At 33.7% G+C, this 19,091-nt stretch overlaps 1 protein-coding gene across 2 annotated transcripts in view; it reads left to right on the forward strand.

The window, feature by feature from the left end:
* LOC123692774 (transcription factor cwo) overlaps window positions 1–18,076 on the forward strand; it is a 40,230-nt gene extending 22,154 nt beyond the window's left edge. The window contains exons 2-9 of one of the 2 annotated variants that reach the window (XM_045637564.1): window positions 3,892–4,009; window positions 4,611–4,794; window positions 7,064–7,225; window positions 7,663–7,854; window positions 14,466–14,656; window positions 16,862–16,999; window positions 17,357–17,447; window positions 17,715–18,076. In XM_045637564.1, coding sequence (XP_045493520.1) covers window positions 3,892–4,009; window positions 4,611–4,794; window positions 7,064–7,225; window positions 7,663–7,854; window positions 14,466–14,656; window positions 16,862–16,999; window positions 17,357–17,447; window positions 17,715–17,908 — 1,270 coding nt within the window. In that variant the 3' untranslated portion in view covers window positions 17,909–18,076. The remainder of the gene's footprint in view (window positions 1–3,891; window positions 4,010–4,610; window positions 4,795–7,063; window positions 7,226–7,662; window positions 7,855–14,465; window positions 14,657–16,861; window positions 17,000–17,356; window positions 17,448–17,714) is intronic. The other variant, XM_045637565.1, reaches the window with a different exon arrangement.
* The last annotated feature ends 1,015 nt before the right edge of the window (window positions 18,077–19,091 follow it).

A 19,091-nucleotide genomic window follows, 5' to 3' on the forward strand; every position in this document is an offset into this window, starting at 1 on the left:
TGAAGTTATTTTAGAGGATAAATTATTTTACCAGTACTACAATAAACGATAAATGACAATATTAATTCCAATTTTTTATATTGCACTATTTTGAGTTTTTTTCGTTTCGGATGGAATTTATCCATTATTTCATTTTAATTACTTTTGTCGTCTCAGCAGTTTCGGATTATTAAGTGACTTTGTAACATTGAACAGCAAACTACTGAACATTAAAGATATCGAACTCTTTTTTTTTTTTTAACATATATCATGTGCAATTTAATGTACACTAAATTACGAAACTCCCACACGCATACACAAACGCGCACGTGTGCGAAGATGTATGTATGAGCATGAATATTTTTTTTTCTAAAACTACAAACGACACGAAATCCAAGGTTCATAATAATTGTTTTGAATATATTAACTTATTGAACACTAAATTTTTTGTTTTTTATTGCTTACAGGGGTTCAGCAGCCACTACAAACATATGAGTTTAGCTACAATCAACTACATTGTTTGTAGTTTTTGAACAAGTGTTATTTATTTTTTAAAATCTCGTTATTGTGACCTTCTTGCAATAATTTGAGATGAAACAACGCAAATAAAAAATTTTCTTGCCACTACAATAAACTACAATCAATTTGGAACCCATTCCAAAACTAATCAACACGCTATTATTTATATTTTTTACTTCGAACGATATCAATGATGTTTTCTAAGTAACTAATAAGACTACAACAAATTGACCTATACTACATTTATTAGCATCGTTTGTAGGTAAAATAGGCTGAAAAAAGTAAGGTTTTTTTTAAAGCGGGTTCCTGCGTGACGGATCTGAAATTTAGGTCCATAAATTACGTCAACACCTGACGTAATTTATGGACTTAAATAGGTACTATCCCAAGCGAAAATATATTCATTATAAGAGTATCCAACATCCAATAGTAAACTGATGGTTACACTTACCAAATATTATGGAAAGGATAAAATTTAGTATTAGTGTGGTATTCCCACCTTATTTCTCTTCTCGTTGACTTACTATCACATGAAGTGTGTCACGCGTGCTCTTTTCCAATGTAGATAATGTATAATAATTATTATCTATGTATCTGTAACCTCGCAATCCAAAAATAAGTAATTGAAACGATAATTAAAACACACTATGTACATGAAGTCGTGGAGAATGGACATACAAAATAAATTATCAGTTATCTTGATTCTGATATAATGAAAATATCATTGCGCAAGAAAATTATTATTATGATCAAATCTGCATTTACCACGTGCAAGAAATAATGTCACATGGAAGAATCACGCGTACGTCATCGCTTTGAGGTACGCGTGACTCCGTGAATTTTACCTTTATACATTTTTATAACAAGATGTTGGGACTTGGGATATATTTGAAGATTTTATTGAATATAGTTAAAGTTGCTTTATGTTTACTTGTGGATTACCCGGGATAATGTAAGATAGTAAAAGCAGTGTGTGTGACCAATAAGTAACCACTAATAAATAATTGTTTAAGATTTATAAATTATGATATCACACTAAATTCTAAAATATTCCATATAAGTAATAAACTCGATGTTAGGGTGGTTATGTGGATTAAACATATTATGTATCTACTTAGGTCTGACTGTCTGAGAGTTATAACTTATAAGTTATAATATGTCACCGACAATTATTATTATAGTAGAAAAATAATTCACGAAACGAAACTTTCATTAAATGGTCATCGTTATTTTTCGTATTACAAATGATTACCAGATCAGTCTTCCGCTAACGTAATAATTTCAACGGAAACTTATTTCTTGAACTTTCAGAGAACACAGCTGGGCTTCCGCCTCTCCCAACGCTTGTAAGTGGAGATGGAATAAACAAAGATATGATATTATATGGAATAAACATTTATGTAGGACAATAATTATTTAATTAACGATAATTAATAACTAGGTATTTTAATAATAGAGAGATAATTTATGCTATTTATAAAAAAATCTGCATGTGTGTCCTTGCAATAATATTAATAATCAGGTGAATATTATTAATTTCAAAATAGATTTAAGGTGATCAGTCGATAACAGTGCGATACGACAAGATTTGCATAAGACCTTGATAGATCCGAGCGAACTCACGTGCTTTGTGACAAAAAATCATTCAGCGTCCCGCACACAGACGCCTTCAAAACGTGGAATATATTATTATGATGACTTGTTGACAATTTTGATTCATATTCGTTTGTACTGAATTATTGATTTGACATTGGTATAGTTCCCCGATTTAACAAAATGACGGTGTAACGATGATTTTGCAGTGTACATGTAATGTGAAGATAGGATTTAAAGTTCACACTTAGATTACAAAATAAAAGACAGATGGAGCGTTGCCGAACTAAACCGAATAATTTATCGTCATTTTCAATAAAGCTATGTGTGCTGTCATTTCGCCGCTGCACTGTACGTACACGGTGCTTCTGTGTGCGTGTAAATTTTCCCCGACTACGGAAAAAAGTGGGTTATGTTTTTCGAGTTTATGTATGTATGTATAATATTTCTTTGACATGCCCTGCAGTATAAACCGTTGGACCGATTTTGAGTTGTGAGGTTTCATTGCAATGATCTGAATTATTATGTTAGTGGCGGTAGTGACGTAGGCTATATACATAAATGAGAAGTCAAGTTTTAATTTTTATTTAAATTCTTTTATTACATAAAGTATCTGCTTACTAAAGTTATATATGGACAAAATAATTGTATTCAACTTTTTATTAAATAAATTACATAAAAAAAGTTTCAATATTAACTATAATAATTATATTATTTTTTATTTTTCATAATATATGAATACGAATAGCTGTAGTTTTTAGTCGAGAATACGGGACATTTTTTTTCATCATATCCATCATGGAGTTCACATAAATTAAATCGCTAGCGAAAACGACTATGACGTTTTTAAGCTTTATAAAAATACCAAAATAATGTATTATGCTTATTAAAATAATCTAATAATTATCATGAACCTTTAGTGCACTATACAAATAATCACATTCAGGATCGAAAAATCCAACAGCATTACCCTGAAGATCTTTTAACCATTTTACCGTTTTACCAATAAAAATGGCAAATTCATTTTCGAAATACTGGCAACATACGTTGAAGTTTTGTATTCCTTCATATCTGTAAAATTATTATTCATATTAAAGAAATAAATCAGCCAAATAATCTACAGAAAACCTGTGAAACGATGTTTTATCTTTTTTTTTGTTTTCGGGAACAAATTTTACGGCGTTTTATTATCACAAGACGGCATTTTTTTACTAAAATTGCAAACCCTTTTTGACGTATTGCATGACACTATATGCGCTATAGCACTGGTGCAGCGACGTATTTGTTTTTGATTTCGTATTTTCTTTGACAAGGGCGACGGGCGGTTGTCATGCTCCATCTGTACTTTATTTTGTAATCTAAGAGTTCACATAAATCATATCAATAAGATAACAATAAATGTGAGATACAGACAACTGGTTTTATGACTTTATTCCATGACTTACACAAAGTGTTAGGTAAATGATAAACTGCACTTCAAGAATATGACGTATCAAACATAATAAAATAATAATAATAAATGTAGGGTAGAAGCTTAGACCAATAAATTAATGACATGAGGGTAGAAATATAGAATTAAGTACACATATAAATAACTAGCTGCTCCGCGCGGTTTCAACCCCGTGGCTCCACTCCTGTTGGTTGTAGCGTGATGATATTATACTTATAGCTTATAACCTTCTTCGACAAATGGGCTATCTAACACCGAAAGAATTTTTCAAATCGGACCAGTAGTTACTGAGATTAGCGCGTTCAAACAAACAAACAAACAAATGTCTAACAGACATGTTTTATTTTCAGTTACAACTCGAACGATGGTTTCGGCCGCGCGGGAGGCGATCAGATCAATTTTGCGGTGCGGTCGGAGGACGAAGGCGAATACCCTGGAGGCTACATGAAGAAGGGGAAGGTCTCGAGGGCAAGTTATACTGAATATGCCCGATTTATCCTACTCAATCTTATATAAACTTGCTTGCCGTCGATTTTAGTAAACAAACGATTTAACAAGGTTACTCGATTGAAGTTAAAGCTCCTAAGCACATCACGCATGGTTGACTTGATTTTTAAATTGTAGGTTATATGCACAAAGTTTAAACTGTGAACCCGTTTTTTGCTACGTGTTTGTTTACAAAAATCGACCAGTTTTTGTCTCGATGTTGTGGTTTGTGAGTGGTTTTTTTTGTTTAAATTTAAAATGCATCCAAACTTATATCCTGATAATAATGTTTCCTGGTCGAAGGAATTAATTAGTCGTGTACTGTGTAATTCTTTTAAATGTCCAGAAATTTTTAAAGGTTAAATCGATTCGAATCAATATTCTGTTACTTCTGCTTTATGATACAAGCTTATTAGTCCTGAAAAAGTTTGGTTATTGACGTTTGATCTTAAAATTTCTGAACTGCCTGTAATTTCGTAAAACAACTGATACGGGACACTTTTTCTATTCAATTTCAAAATAGGACAGAAAATTCGAATATAAATAGTATCTAAAATCTAACGAGTAACACTAACCATTACAGCAAGACCCGATGTCCCATCGAATAATCGAGAAGCGTCGTCGGGACAGAATGAACAACTGTCTAGCCGACCTGTCCAGATTGATACCACCGGAGTATTTGAAGAAGGGCCGGGGCAGAGTGGAAAAGACTGAAATCATTGAAATGGCGATACGCCACCTCAAGTTCCTACAAGAACGCGTTAATGGTACGTACCTAGGATTAAACTTATTTTTATACTAGCGGCCCGTCCCGGCTTCGCACGGGCATTAAACATTACATTTAGATTTGTTAATTTTACTAAACGAATTATTATCAAGCGTAAATTCCGCACACGTCCATCACGTAGGTAGCCGACCGCGCGAGTAAGCCGCGCGGCAAGTTTATTTCGTGATCTTAACCCCCCTCCCGTACCCCTGCCCGAGTGACGCTTACAACGCATAGCTAGCCGAATACAGTTTATTTTTTAATTTTTTTTTAACTCGTGATATCTTTTGATTGGATTGTCAGAATCGAATAATTCAAAAAGTAATATAAAGATATTGAAGCAGTCTTAAATAATACATCGTTTATTTTGATAAGGGTTAATACCAAGGTACAAATAAAGAGCTTTTTGTAGCGGTGGTATTTTAATTTCTTTTTTTCAATAAAAAAACGCTTATTGTGACATGACTGTAATAGTTAGAGATATGCTGCCGCTGATTTTTTGTAGATAATGGTGTGTTCTAAAAAAATGTAGTATATCATTTTGTTCTATCATCAACAGTTTTCGCAGCGCACGCGATGTAAGGTAGTTTTTTGATATTTTTTTCACACCTTGGATTACGTTATCGTAATTTTAGTAAGGATGCCTATTTTTTTTGAAAATGAAATATAGCCTATGTCACTCAGAAATGATGTAGCTTTCCAACAGTGAAAGAATTTTTCAAATCTGCCAAGTAGTTTCGGAGCCTATTCAATTCATACAAACAAACAAACAAAAAATCAAACCTTTCCTCTTTATAATATTTGTATAGAAGAAGCTCACTCATTTTTATTGTAAGTAAATTATAGATACTAGAAATAAATAAATCTTTAAGAAATATCAGTAGTAATTTTGCAGGGCAATAGTGCCTTAAGTATGTCTTTTAAGTCAAAAGTTTTTAATGCCTCCTGTTATTCGCGAAGGTTATTCGCATATATAAAGTATGCTTTTCACCTTAGCTACCGTATAATTGTGATGTCAAGCTTTCTCGACAATAGGCATATTTAATGCAAAAATAATTCTTCAGATAAAGCGAATACTTTCAAAGAGAATGATATTAAATGTGGTATTAGATAGTACATATTTGAATTTCTCCTGAGTTAATTTTAATTTCTGAACAAAATAGTTTTTCGTCGTATTCCAATATTTTTTCTTAACTATGACGGTTTTTATTATTAATAATGAAATATTAAGTAATGTTTTCAATAAACGATAACTCAAAGTTATTTCTTTATCTCTATTTTAAAATTAAATAATATTATGGATGACTGATATTTTTATATTTTATCAATTCTATTTCGAGTGTAGAACGAAGTCATAATACTTCGTTCTAATTAAGCCGCTATTCATAATTTTAGGGTTTGAAATAATTACATATTAATCTTATTAGCTATCATTTCTCTTTTTTATTCTAACGTGCAATAATTGTCGTGGTTATAAGGTTTCTTCAGATGCTTTCAATTTTTTTGATTTTAATTTCGATTCACCTATGGTTCTAATTTCAAACTAAGAATGATTGTAATAATATGTATTCTAATGTACCCTTCTTTGAAAACATTGGAATTAATCTGAACAATTGAAGGTTAGTAAATAAACAATTTTACTAGTTAACACTCTTATTATTGCTTACTTGTTTACTATATATGCTCGTTATAAATTAGGTGACAATGCAATTTACTTTTTTATTCTAACATCGTGAATATCTTTAAGTGAATGATTTCAACTCACAATCGATGAAATTTCTCATCTTATGTTTATCCATTCCTTAAAGGCGAAATTTGAGCATTAAGAATCATTCAATATCTACCAGTACAATTTGGCATTGCAATTCTCTCAAATAAACGATCATTCACCACCAACAAGGTAATGCAATCCTAAATAAAACGAGTGTAACAAGTATTGACGTAAAATAAACAACTAAACTCACAATCACGATCAAAAATTGTCTGAAATCAAACTGTCTACGCGTCCAATAGGTAGAGTTTTCTAAGAAGTGTTTAACAATAGGATTTGAACATTACTGCAACGAATCAAGGTGTTCATTAGAAATACACCATGTAGTAAATGTAAGTTAATGCCGGTCGGTCGTTTTTTTTTTTGACACATCAAAAGTCGATTGTGAGTATACTTGTTTATATGTTTACAAGCGATATTACGAGTGCGAACTAACGGGGAATAACCCTGGGGGGTATAACCGCGAGTTGCTCGGAAGGTGTAGGAAGGTTGTTTATAGCGGCCGAACGGCAAGCGGTGGAAGACTTCAAGGCTGGATACAGGGACGCACTGGGTGAAGCCGTGCGGTTTCTCGTTGAAGTGCAGGGCTTTGGGCCAGCTGATGGACTGTGTGTGCAATTGGCTGCGCATTTGCAGAGGCATTGCGATGTTGTTACTAAGGGTTAGTAGAAATATGTGTTCACTAAGACGTAACCTAAAAATTCTTTCTTTAGGTATTATTAGGTGATTATTAATCGATTTTCTGTATAATAGTCTTATTTCTTATGCATTAATTTGATAAAATAGCCGAAAATAAATGGCATTAGTAAACGGCACCGATAAGGAAACTTTATCAACAATGTTTTTTGGTGCATTAAATAAATCACGTTTACATACAGAAGCTCTAGAATTATATTGTGTTATTTCTTTATGAAATTCTTTAGTTTTTTCCATATACATATTTGGACAATTTCAATCTCCATAAAACGGACACATTGCATAACCAGACTATCAAATGAAAAATATACGATATTTAATATCCATCTATGTAACCTATTCTTAACCATAAAACAGACCTGTCTGCAGTGAAATAAAGCATACCCTTATCTCCAATAACAGGAGAAACGTTACCCAAAGAAAAGGTTCGATCCCACCAGGGCTCGTCATCAGAAACCACCAGCTCATCCAGCAGTTCCCACAGTTACGCAGTAAAAGTGATACAGCAGCCGGAACCACCACCAACATTCCCGAGAGAACCAGTTGAGATAGAGAGAACGGCAGAACCGAGTTACCCCATGGAGTGTGATAGAGGTTTGTATTTTAAAGTTTCTTTTCGTGGTTATTATAGTCTTTTCTTCTTTGCAGTGATCAATTATTGTTTAATTATACATATTGTAATAATTTTCCGGAAATGATTGGAAACCAGTATACAGACAGACGAGTTCAATTTTATTTTTTGGTGATATTGATCACCCACTTGCAGTTGCTCGTTTGCCTGTTCTAAACTATTATAAAGGTATTGCCATCAAACATATCTTTTTTCCTTTACTTTGAAAGGACAGATTTTATCAAAACTTTGTACACTTATCAAGGATCAGTGACAATGTGAGTTTATCCTTGGAAACCGTGATTTTTTTATTGTTTTTTTAAGTATGTTTATTATAGTTACAAGTAGGTATCATAAACAAGACAAAGCTGATATTTAAATTTTAGTATAATATGTTTATTGTACTTGACAATAATCATGCTAAGTGCATGATCGCACGTGAGTGGTGACGTTGATTCGCGGATCGTTTTTGCGTAATAAATAAAATCGTGGTTAATATCATAATCGTCATCTTTTGTTCTTATTAATAAATGCAGAATTTTTCCATAACCTATAGATATCGAAAAACTATTTGCACATCCATACTAATATTAAACACTTGACCGTAATTTGAAGCTTACTTATTGAGAAGGTACCTAGCTTTTTCCGCCTATTTTCCCTCTCTTTCTCGTTGTATATATGCTATCTCTCTCGCACACGGCACACCTCCCACCAGGTGGCGCGGCCGGCGCACGATAATGTGCAGGTGCTAGATCTTCTTCATTGGCGTCTAGCTTCCGCCGCGAGAAGGTTGTCTACAAGACTACAACCTTGGTGCTATTAAGTATTAAGTATTGCATATTGCAAGTGCTAAAAGTGTGAAAAAGTGTATCCCGTCGGATCGGTACAGTGAGTTATTTTTACATCTATTGTAATGACATTTTACTTAAAAATGAGCAAAAATCTTTTAAATCGACGGTATATCCGTTGGACTTTATTTAAAATGCTGAGGTCTTTTAGTGAATCCTTCAGCAATAGTTTATTTTTCAATATGCTTTAAATACTTAATAGCATGTTAGATATTTAAAATTAACGATACAACCGTTACATTTTACGTGAAATAGTAACTTTTCTTTTGAAATATTTTATAAGTAATGCAATATATACTAATGAATATTTGAATTTCTAATACTGTGAGTAAAGCAGATTTTAACGGATTTACCGTTCGGCTTTACTCGTATCGTTAATATTACTTTTGTGATTATTTGATATTGACTAAATATATCAAATACCCTCTCTTTTATATAGATATTTTTATTTTATTTCATTTTTAATGTGTTTTTATTACAAGGTTACAAGTGAATATTAATAGTATGTATGGATAAATCCAAGGCTAATCCTATGAGCCAACTCAAAGCTTAACAGGCATGCAATCCATTGCTACGACTTTATTACATTGTCGTTATCACTAGGAACGGTTCGGAGTATAGTTTATAACTAAAAATTATCGAACGAGATGAGTCAGCTCAAAGAACAAATTATATAGGTATTACCTATAACAGGAAAAAATTGATGTTAGCGTAATTGCACAAATCACAACGTGTCCGAACATGTCGAGATATGTTATAAATCGTCCGGGAGTTAGCCGCTCATCTGAATAATGATGGAATACGCACAATGCACATGTTCAGTAGGTACCATGAACGTACCACACATTCAAAAGTATCCGTAGTCTATACGTGTCCTTTTATGAGTATTAATCTGATCCGTATATAAGCGAAAATAGACATAGGTATTACACACAGCAATTTTGGTTTGAAAATTACTTTTATTTATATTACGTTTCCTATGTTTCAAATGATGCAACTTTTTGGTTAAAACGAGTAAGTGCCAAAATTTTACATTTAAATTTTCTAGTTTGGAAAGAGACGTTATCGTATAGTTATCGAGATACCTTAATTAGAAATTAAATTTAGAGACATTTCAAAGGATTTACTATTCACATATTCTAACGTTTTAGAATAATATTATAAACTTGTACACCTTGACAAAAAGTAAAAAATTGCGGGTGAGCGGAGATTATTTTGTGCAATAAAACCGTCCTACGATGGTATGGCCACGTATGGCTGCGTTCGTAAGGAATGTTAACGGATATAAAGCAACTGAATGTGACATCGATTGTATGAACTAAATTAAATATGAATCGAAGTTCATTTTAAAATTTTGTGTAAATGATTTGAATTTTGACTTTATTAAATAGTTAAAGCCTTCTTTTTATATACATATACATAACAATTAATTACCATTGTCAAATCAATTCTTATTTCATCCTGGACAGCTGTTGCTAGCATTGGAAAATAAGTTAAAGTACCTTGTTACTATATTATTATTTTAAATGATTATTAACTTCTAATTTTATATTAGCACCTTAAATCTTGCTCGAAGCAGATTACATAAATGTGGCCGCTAGGTTTAACCGCTACTCCTCGCAGGTTAGGTTCGTTAGCCAGGTTAAACCCACCCTCGCAGGGTGACTATTAAGTATTTTTGGGAAGGCCCTACTTATTTCAAATTACAAACATCCCTCGCGCAGCTGTCGCTCGCAGGGAAATAGGTGCAAATATATCAGCCCTCGCGGGGCTTTGATTACAACCGCCCTCAAGGAGAAATGGTGGAAATATATATCAGCCCTCGCGGGGCTTTGATTACGACCGTCCCTCACGGGGAAATGGTGCAAATATATATCGGCCCTCGCGGGGCTTTGATTGCGGTTGGTGCAAATATACAAAGGATTGATCATTAAAATGATCATAGATATTTGCTTTCGTCAACGAGGACCCACGAAAATGTTAGAGATGACAGTAACGGATCTTCACTCTTCTAAGGTAGGTAGAAAAAGGTTTTGAAATCTAATTCACAGTGGGCCATCTATACAATATAAGTATACTAATATAACCTAATAAATACAATAAAATAGGTAAGAGACGTTAAATAATGGACGCATGAAATGAATACTTTGTATCCTAAAAGGTTAGCTTACGCTTATTTAATCAGGAAACCACCATTGGTTTATCAATTATGGAAATTGCGACTTGAACAAATTGTATTTACCAATGCAGAGCCTCACAATGCAGAGAATCACAACAAAGGGAGGCGAGTCTGATCAAATATCATCTCGCAGATGATTTGTGGCGGTGGTTTCCAGGATTGTCACCAAGCCTTGTGTCAATGGTATATTTGTTATCGTAATTCCATGGCACTAGCCGACCAATTTTCACATAAAATCACCTGAAGAGATTTTTTAATCGCAAAGCGATTGAATGTAACAAATTACGATTGGTTATGTATAGTTGACCTCTCATAGGCCTACTTTAGTTGCCCGATCTTGTAGGCAATTTATTCGACTCGTTTATCAACCCGTTTGGCCTCATTATGGCACCCATGAGTTTTTCTTCAGGGCTCAAACAATAAATCGCTGAGGGATTAGGATAATCATTTGCTTAGACAAGTTTCTTGTCATCCCACCAGGATTATTATATTATTTATTAAACTTATATGCAACTATTAACGTAAAACGTTTAAGGACTCAACGAGTGCTGTGAATTCTGACTATTGAGTTACTTAGGATAGAGGATAATTAATAACGGAAGGTCAATCCTTCCAAACAAAAGCCTCGTATTATTAGATATTACTTGGAACCCCTACCCTTCACGAGAAAGCTCTGCCAGATGACTTCACATTTCTTTGATTTGAAGGGGGGGGGGGGGGCAATAAATGCAATGCAATACAGACTATACGGCTTTTGAAACATTATAAATATACCAGATAAGCGAACTAAACCTTTCTGGTTTAGTTCTTGCTATATCGATATCCGTGCCTGCTTCTCGTGGTTGCGGTTGAATTAAGTTTATCAATGGTCATAAATGCAATTCTATACAGATGATATACTGCATTTTAAACATGACAAAGTCTAGTAAGCCAACTAAACTTTGCTAGTTTAGTTCTTACTATATCACTGTCCGTGGCTGCCTCTCGTGGTGGTTACAGATGACTAAAGTAACGTCCTGTCTTCGCATCCACAACCAACTGTCCTTTCATAATCTTAAAACAGATTCATTCGACATAGATCCCCACGAGTTCAGTTCTTCATTTTTGCACTCGAAAAACTGTGGACAACCCACGAGCAGTGCCTCCATTGGTAGCAGTTACAATCAAGGGGTAACTAAGGTAAGCTAGCCATATTAGGGATGTTGGAACAACCGACCATATTCAGGCCAACTTTCTTTGTCCAGTTTAACGTTTAGGCAGTCGTAGCATTCCTACGGAACAAAAATGGGATCAGATCTGCACCCTTAATGCAGTTAATCGAAAGGAGATACCTTCAGACGACGATAGTATTCAGAACGCACCATATTCCTGAACATAATAATGCATATTAATCTGTTGCCATTGTCCTGCAGCAGAATTCCTTAGCGATAATTTGTTCTCGTTAGAGCGAGCGAGGGTTGTAACGATAATATGAGAAATCCTAGTCAGTTCGAGGCCTGAACGACGTGTAAGAGTACTGCTATTTCAGTAGTAGTAGCACCGAGAAGGGCGAAGGTATTCTGGAAAGCAGAACTGAAGGCCCGGTCAGCAGCACCATTCACCTAATAGACAGTGTTTAGTGCTGCACCACTAGAATCTGACTCTGAAGGTATACAGAAATGTATACATTTTCCAAATATCAAATGTTATAGTCGGAAGAAAAATCCTATTTGCCTCCGTCTACCCAAAAGACATACGGAGTAGCTAGTAGAAGTTGGTTGAATTAGAATAAGTATAATTAAAAACCTTTGTTACTTACTGGATAAATTTGGCTCATTTCCTATCTGACGTTCATATAGCTGTTGATGGCCTAGATGTTATGCACAAACACTTTCATTATAAATAAGTCACGTTATGTAGTCCCGAGACTTTTGGTATATAAGTTCTGATGTAAACCATAACTATACCTTAAAATTAATTTGATTAAAACTTAACGTACTTAGCTGTAGTAATTGCAGGTTTGGGACACAGATAAGCTCTTATCATTTTAGTCTCTAACTTCTTGAGTTCATTATATGTTTCCAGTACAGAGTTTAAAACCTATCAGTTTTAAATAAATAATTCATGCATTGCACTGAAAGTACCAGCCATGTTTATATTATGATCGGTGGCGTTGGCTCTAAACATTAATAGACACCGCACGCTTTGGTTGGATGTTACATATTATCTGTATTATAATTTAAACCGCTTACCTGGTTTATTTTATTACCTTATCCAAGGGATGACCTTTTAATTTATTTGACCCTAAAAGTAAAGACCAAGGTCTCTACTTGTCCGCTAGTAGCAGGTTGGGTTAGAACTGTGTGAGTTGAGACAGCTGGTAAATCTATGTTATGAGGATTCAATGGTGCTTCTACAGAAGTCTAATTGAATAAATAAAGGTTTGAGTTTGAGGTATTCTTGCCTCGTCGGTGATGAGCTGTTGCTTAATTTTGTAAGTAACATCTAAATGCGTAATTAAAAGTCGTTACTTGCTCTTTCGCAGATTTACGCTAAAGATAGTGGAAATTGTAGTAACTTTAACTTTTCAAGCCCAAAAGGTTAACTAAGGTACGCTTGAACCAATCTCATAAGTTCTAATACTTTTAATCATTATGATTTACTTTTTGGTTCTTATTTGATTAACTTTTTATTGTTAATATAAATAATATAAAAATTTAAAAATTTGTGTGATTTATTGGTATACTATCTGCACACCTTACTCTTTCAAATAAAGAAATAAGTAATTACTTATGTACCTATTCAAATTCACATTGGCGTCCATATATTGTACACCAGGTGGGTAACAAACAGGTCTCAATAAGTAAGCTTCAAATTACGGTCAAGTGTTTAATAGCTGTGTTTTACCTGAAATAAAACACATATTAAATACTTACCTATATTTGAAGCTTACACTTAACGTCCACCTGTTGAGTATTTCGACTCAATGAAGAAGATCTAGCGCCTGCACATTATCGTGCGCCGGCCGCGCCACCTGGTGGGAGGTGTGCCGTGTGCGAGAGAGATAGCATATATACAACGAGAAAGAGAGGGAAAATAGGCGGAAAAAGCTAGGTACCTTCTCAATAAGTAAGCTTCAAATATAGGTAAGTATTTAATATGTGTTTTATTTCAGGTAAAACACAGCTATTATAAATGCGAAAGTAACTCTGTCTGTCTGTCTGTCTGTTACTCAATCACGCCTAAACTACTGAACCAATTTGCATGAAATTTGGTATGGAGATATTTTATTACCCGAGAAAGGACATAGGCTACCTTTTATTGCGAAATATGTACCACGGGCGAAGCCGGGGCGGACCACTAGTAAATAATAAAAATAATATTTTATTCAAGTAGGTAGTGAGGGTAGGATAAGAATTAAGAATAATAAATTACTTTTGTGTGGTAAATTTTTTATTACAAAAAGTACTTTTTTAAGCGTCTACACCTTACCTCACATACATTACCTTGTATCGACAAATACTAGAAGATGACGATGACGATGCATAGGATGTTATTATAATAAATAATTTCAACCAATTTTTTTCAGTAATCGTTGGTCCAGTAGCACTAGTGAGTACAGACGTTGCAGAACCAGAACCACTACCATTGGACGGCCGGTTGAAGCGAGAACCCACGTTACGGAAGATTCGTAAACCCGACCATGGAGAGGACTATCTACATTCCTACAAGTTCAAGAACTCGATAGAGAGGAGGTTTTCTCGATCGCAAGATACTGAGGTGAGTTACGTTACTAAAAGTGGTCAATGGTAGGGGTTAAAAAAAATTAGGAATTTGTGGGATGGGGCTTTGGATTGTGTGAATTTATTGTTAGTGTGCTATGTATTATGCTTAATACTACATAATATAAATATTACTAATATTATGTAGTATTAAGTATGTAATTTAATGATATAATGATGGTTTTAATGTTGGTTTATCGATGGTAAAGCATGATAAGTATACATTTTTATTATTGTCATAATTTGCTTTGTAAGTTTTTATTACCATTTGCTTTTGTTGTAAATCTTGATATGAAATTGCTTAATTAAATACCACATTTTGTTGGTATAATTCTTTTAAATATTACTTTACTCAATATAAATATTCCAATACAACTAATTTAACAATTACCGTCGTCAAATTTTAATTTGGATGTAAAGATTTTTCCCATTAATTTAGAACGAGAGAACTATTATTTACGATTGCGGCTAACACCGGTGCCTGATAGAGGCGAGAATATACAACCGTCCGAGAGATGACTTTGGTTGAGGTAAAACGCAAAAAGCGAGTACCTACCCTTACCAATAAATTAGTAAATATAAACACGTACATACATATAGAATGCTAGATAGACTTAGAAGTAATAAAAATTTTCGTACCTTTGTAATTTAGAAAAAAAAAAAAGTTTGCGATGCTATAAACAACTAAACTCACAATCGGGGCTCACAAAAGTTCGAAAAAGAATTTCCGAGCAGTGGTGTATGTAAGCAATCTTTCAAAATATAAAAGCCTTATTTCGTGGCATTTTTGAGCGTGATTGTGAGTTTGGTTGTTTATTGTACGTCGAGGATAAAAAGTAAAAACTTAAAATGTTTTTGTCTATGTACAAACTTTCCCTTTTATTTCTCTAGATAATAAAGACAATTTAACGGGTATTAACTATGCTGTTTAAGCTAGTTTCGAACGCTTCAGTAAAAATTGTTTTAAATCATTAGACTAATACCTAAATAAATAATACCCAACTAAAATCAAACACCTTTTATTTCCGTGTCTAATTTCAGTAAATTAGTATAAAAGAGGCCATGCAACGGTTTACCTGAGCTGATTATCTTCCCACTGAGCATGTATCTGTTTAGCCTTACCAACTTTAAGAAGATTAAGACACTTAACAACCCCAGTATACTTTCCACGTGTATTTTTGTTTATTTATGTTTACGAATTCAATTAAAAATTGCTAATTGGACCTTGTAGCTTAGCATATAATTATAAGAGTTTATTTTAGATTGATGGATGTCAATTGTCAATGATAGTTAAGTATAGTTTCAGAACAGAATACAGAGGTGGTCGCCTGATCGTAGAGATCATAAAAAACGCCACGTACATACTGAGCGAGTTAATTAATTTTGTGCGTTTTCACTCATATGTAATGAGTGTGTATCGACATAACTAATAAAATTTGTTGTGTCCTTCGGAACGTGCCTGCCGTTCTCGTACATGTTTAGCAACGCATTTGTCGACTAATTCTGGAACGTCTTTATAGCGCGGTACGCTGGCTAAAGGGGCTAAGCGAGCGTACGGATCGTGCCCAGGGGTTTAGACTTTAGACCTTGTTTATACGACGTTTGACTCAACTACCCTCACTTTGATAATAGTCGGTGACTTGCTGTGATTTGTTATCAATATTCTACATCAATTAGGCAATTGTGTTGAATCGAAGTACATTCTTATTACATATTCAAATTAATATTTAAGGCCTGAATCGGGTAGAATTCCCTTTTAATACCGAAAATTAAGTCTAGTATAACCGTTTTTCTTCTTAGATTCTTAATGTACATATCAAAAAAAAAAAATGTATATTAAAGTTTCGAATATGATTAAGGGCATGGTTGTTTTAATTTGTTTATTATACAATCAGGTTTTTTGGAAAAAAGTCATGATCTGAGGTCGATTTTTGGACTTTAAACCAAAACGCTAAGTCAATACAACGTCAATTATTGTGTTTTTACAGTGTGTTTATGAAATTGAAACACAGGGCATGGTTGTTTTAAATTTTGATTCCATATCCAAATATCTTTTTAATAATTTTTATACGTACTTTTACTACGGTAGATTCGCGCCGGTCCTCCGATCCCGCCTTGTAAATCGTCGCCAAGGTCGCTAGCCCCTATTAAGGCCTTTACCTAACTCCCGTGTAATTTCTAAAAATAGACATTGTGTGTACAGGCGGTATCGCCGGCCCGCGCGCCGCACGCGCACGCGAAGGTGTTCACGCACAAGCGGCGCCGCGCCACCAAGCCCGCGCCCTCCACATCCACCTCCGCGTCCGGATCCACTGAGGATGCGAGGGATACTTCGCCACAGGTATACATATAAAAAAATAATAATACATATACCTGTTCAATATTTACTATTCTTTTTATAATTAAATTATAATCATTAATATGTAAAAGTTAGATTTTGTTTTGTTTCATTTTTGTTTAGTTATTTATTTGTTTTTTTTTTTTATAAAATTTTGTATTTTTTTTCATCAATATGTTATATTATAATGCCAATGCATTTGATTATTTTTTCGTATGTCTATAACATGTCTTTAAAAATTAAATTAGGGTATTTTTATTTGTAAGCTTTGTTCACCATTAAGTATTTTTACCAGGAGTTTGTTCCTTCCCAAAGTTATATAAAATAACATAAAATTGAATATGATATTATTTATTTCAGGACACGTCGAGTGAGTCTCCCCACCATCATCAGTACGATAAGCCGCCGCCCCCGACGCAGTTTGTGCCTGTTTTCGCACTTAACGCGCACGGTAATTATGTAATTTATGTTTTATAGTGTACAAAGTGTCACATAGAATTACGATTTTTTACTAAGTACCCACATATTTTAAATTTTTATCACTTATTCTCGTCCAATACGAAGAAAATCAAAAAAAGTGAAAACAGATTAAAAATTAGCGATATTTTTTTTTTATTTATTTATTCCAAACTTCTTTCAATCAAACTTAACCTAGCTCTAAGGTTAGGTTAAGTTTGATTGAATAAACGAATTTGAATTTGAATTTGAAAACTTGCAGGTAAATACTACGTTCCGTTAAGCGTTGACTACGCTTGTCTATCCCGCCATCTTGGCCCGTATGACATTCTGGACGCACGCGCGGTACATCTGTCAGCGCCATTACATCCTGTCACTATACATGTCAACTTTCAACCGTGTATCAATTATCATGTGAAACGAGAACCCAACGAAAGGGACTGGAGACCCTCGTAAAATGTTTAAATTAGTGTGTAAACGTTTTTGTGTCATGTTGTTGTTATTTAAGGGCTAAAGCCAAAAGCTGATTTGTATGTGAAAATAAAATGTTTGATGAACATTTTTGACGTGACAACGTCTTATAATTCGATAGAGCGGCCTGCACGCACGAAAAAACATGACTCATGCGGCGTTACCTCGCTCTGAGGCGTTCCATGTAAGGCTTGAAGTGCGAGCGAGAGCGCGGATCGAACGACAAAGAAGCACAATCGGACGTTGTCACGTTCAACTATTTTTTGTTGGTAATTTTTGTGTTACATCAATTTTTGTTTGGTAAGTACCTATTAGTTCAGGATACATCGCCCATTTTTGCAAGTGACTACTATTAAGCTGATTTTCCGTTTGTAGCTTTATTTTGATGAGACACCGAATAATTTCGTGTACGAAACTCTCGATTGTGGTAGCTAACAGAGATAACAAGGATACAATTTTTTGATTTGATGGTTCTCAAATATTTATTACGCAATTTGTAGGACAATATGTCTGTTGAATTATATAAACATTAACTAAGTGAAAATAAAAAAATCAGCTTGTTAGTAATCATTTATGATGACCTCGTTATCGATACACTTTGGAAAGGGGGACTCTTTGAACCAACCATAGATTTTGTAGGACAAATATTTTTTCGTATAATTTAGGTAATTATCTTAAGATTGAACGAAAAAAAAATTCAGTTAGTAATAAATATTTGAGAACCATCAAATCAAAAATTTTTATCCTTGTTATCTCTGTTAGCTACCACAATCGAGACTTTCGTACACGAAATTATTGGGCGTCTCATCAAAATAAAGCTACAAACGGAAAATTAGCTTGATAGTAGTCACTTGCAAAAATGGGCGATGTATCCTGAACTATATTGAATATTTTTCGAAAATTTACGTAAATATTTTGTACACCTCAGTTAAAGAAGCTTTTGGCTTTAGCTATATTTTAAAATTAAAATTAAATTAACATAATAAAAGGCGGCTTATACTGTTCTAAATTACAATATTGAAGTGTTGAAAATAATATTTTATTAAATAATAATAAGTTCTATTATTAGTATTGACGTGAAACCAAAAGTAAACTTGTAAATATATTTCCAGAAAGAAAACTATGTTATTATTTATATAAAATGTGTCAAAATTTATATCAAGTACCT

This window comes from Colias croceus, chromosome 6, assembly GCF_905220415.1.
Source record: "Colias croceus chromosome 6, ilColCroc2.1".
Lineage (NCBI taxonomy): Eukaryota > Metazoa > Arthropoda > Insecta > Lepidoptera > Pieridae > Colias > Colias croceus.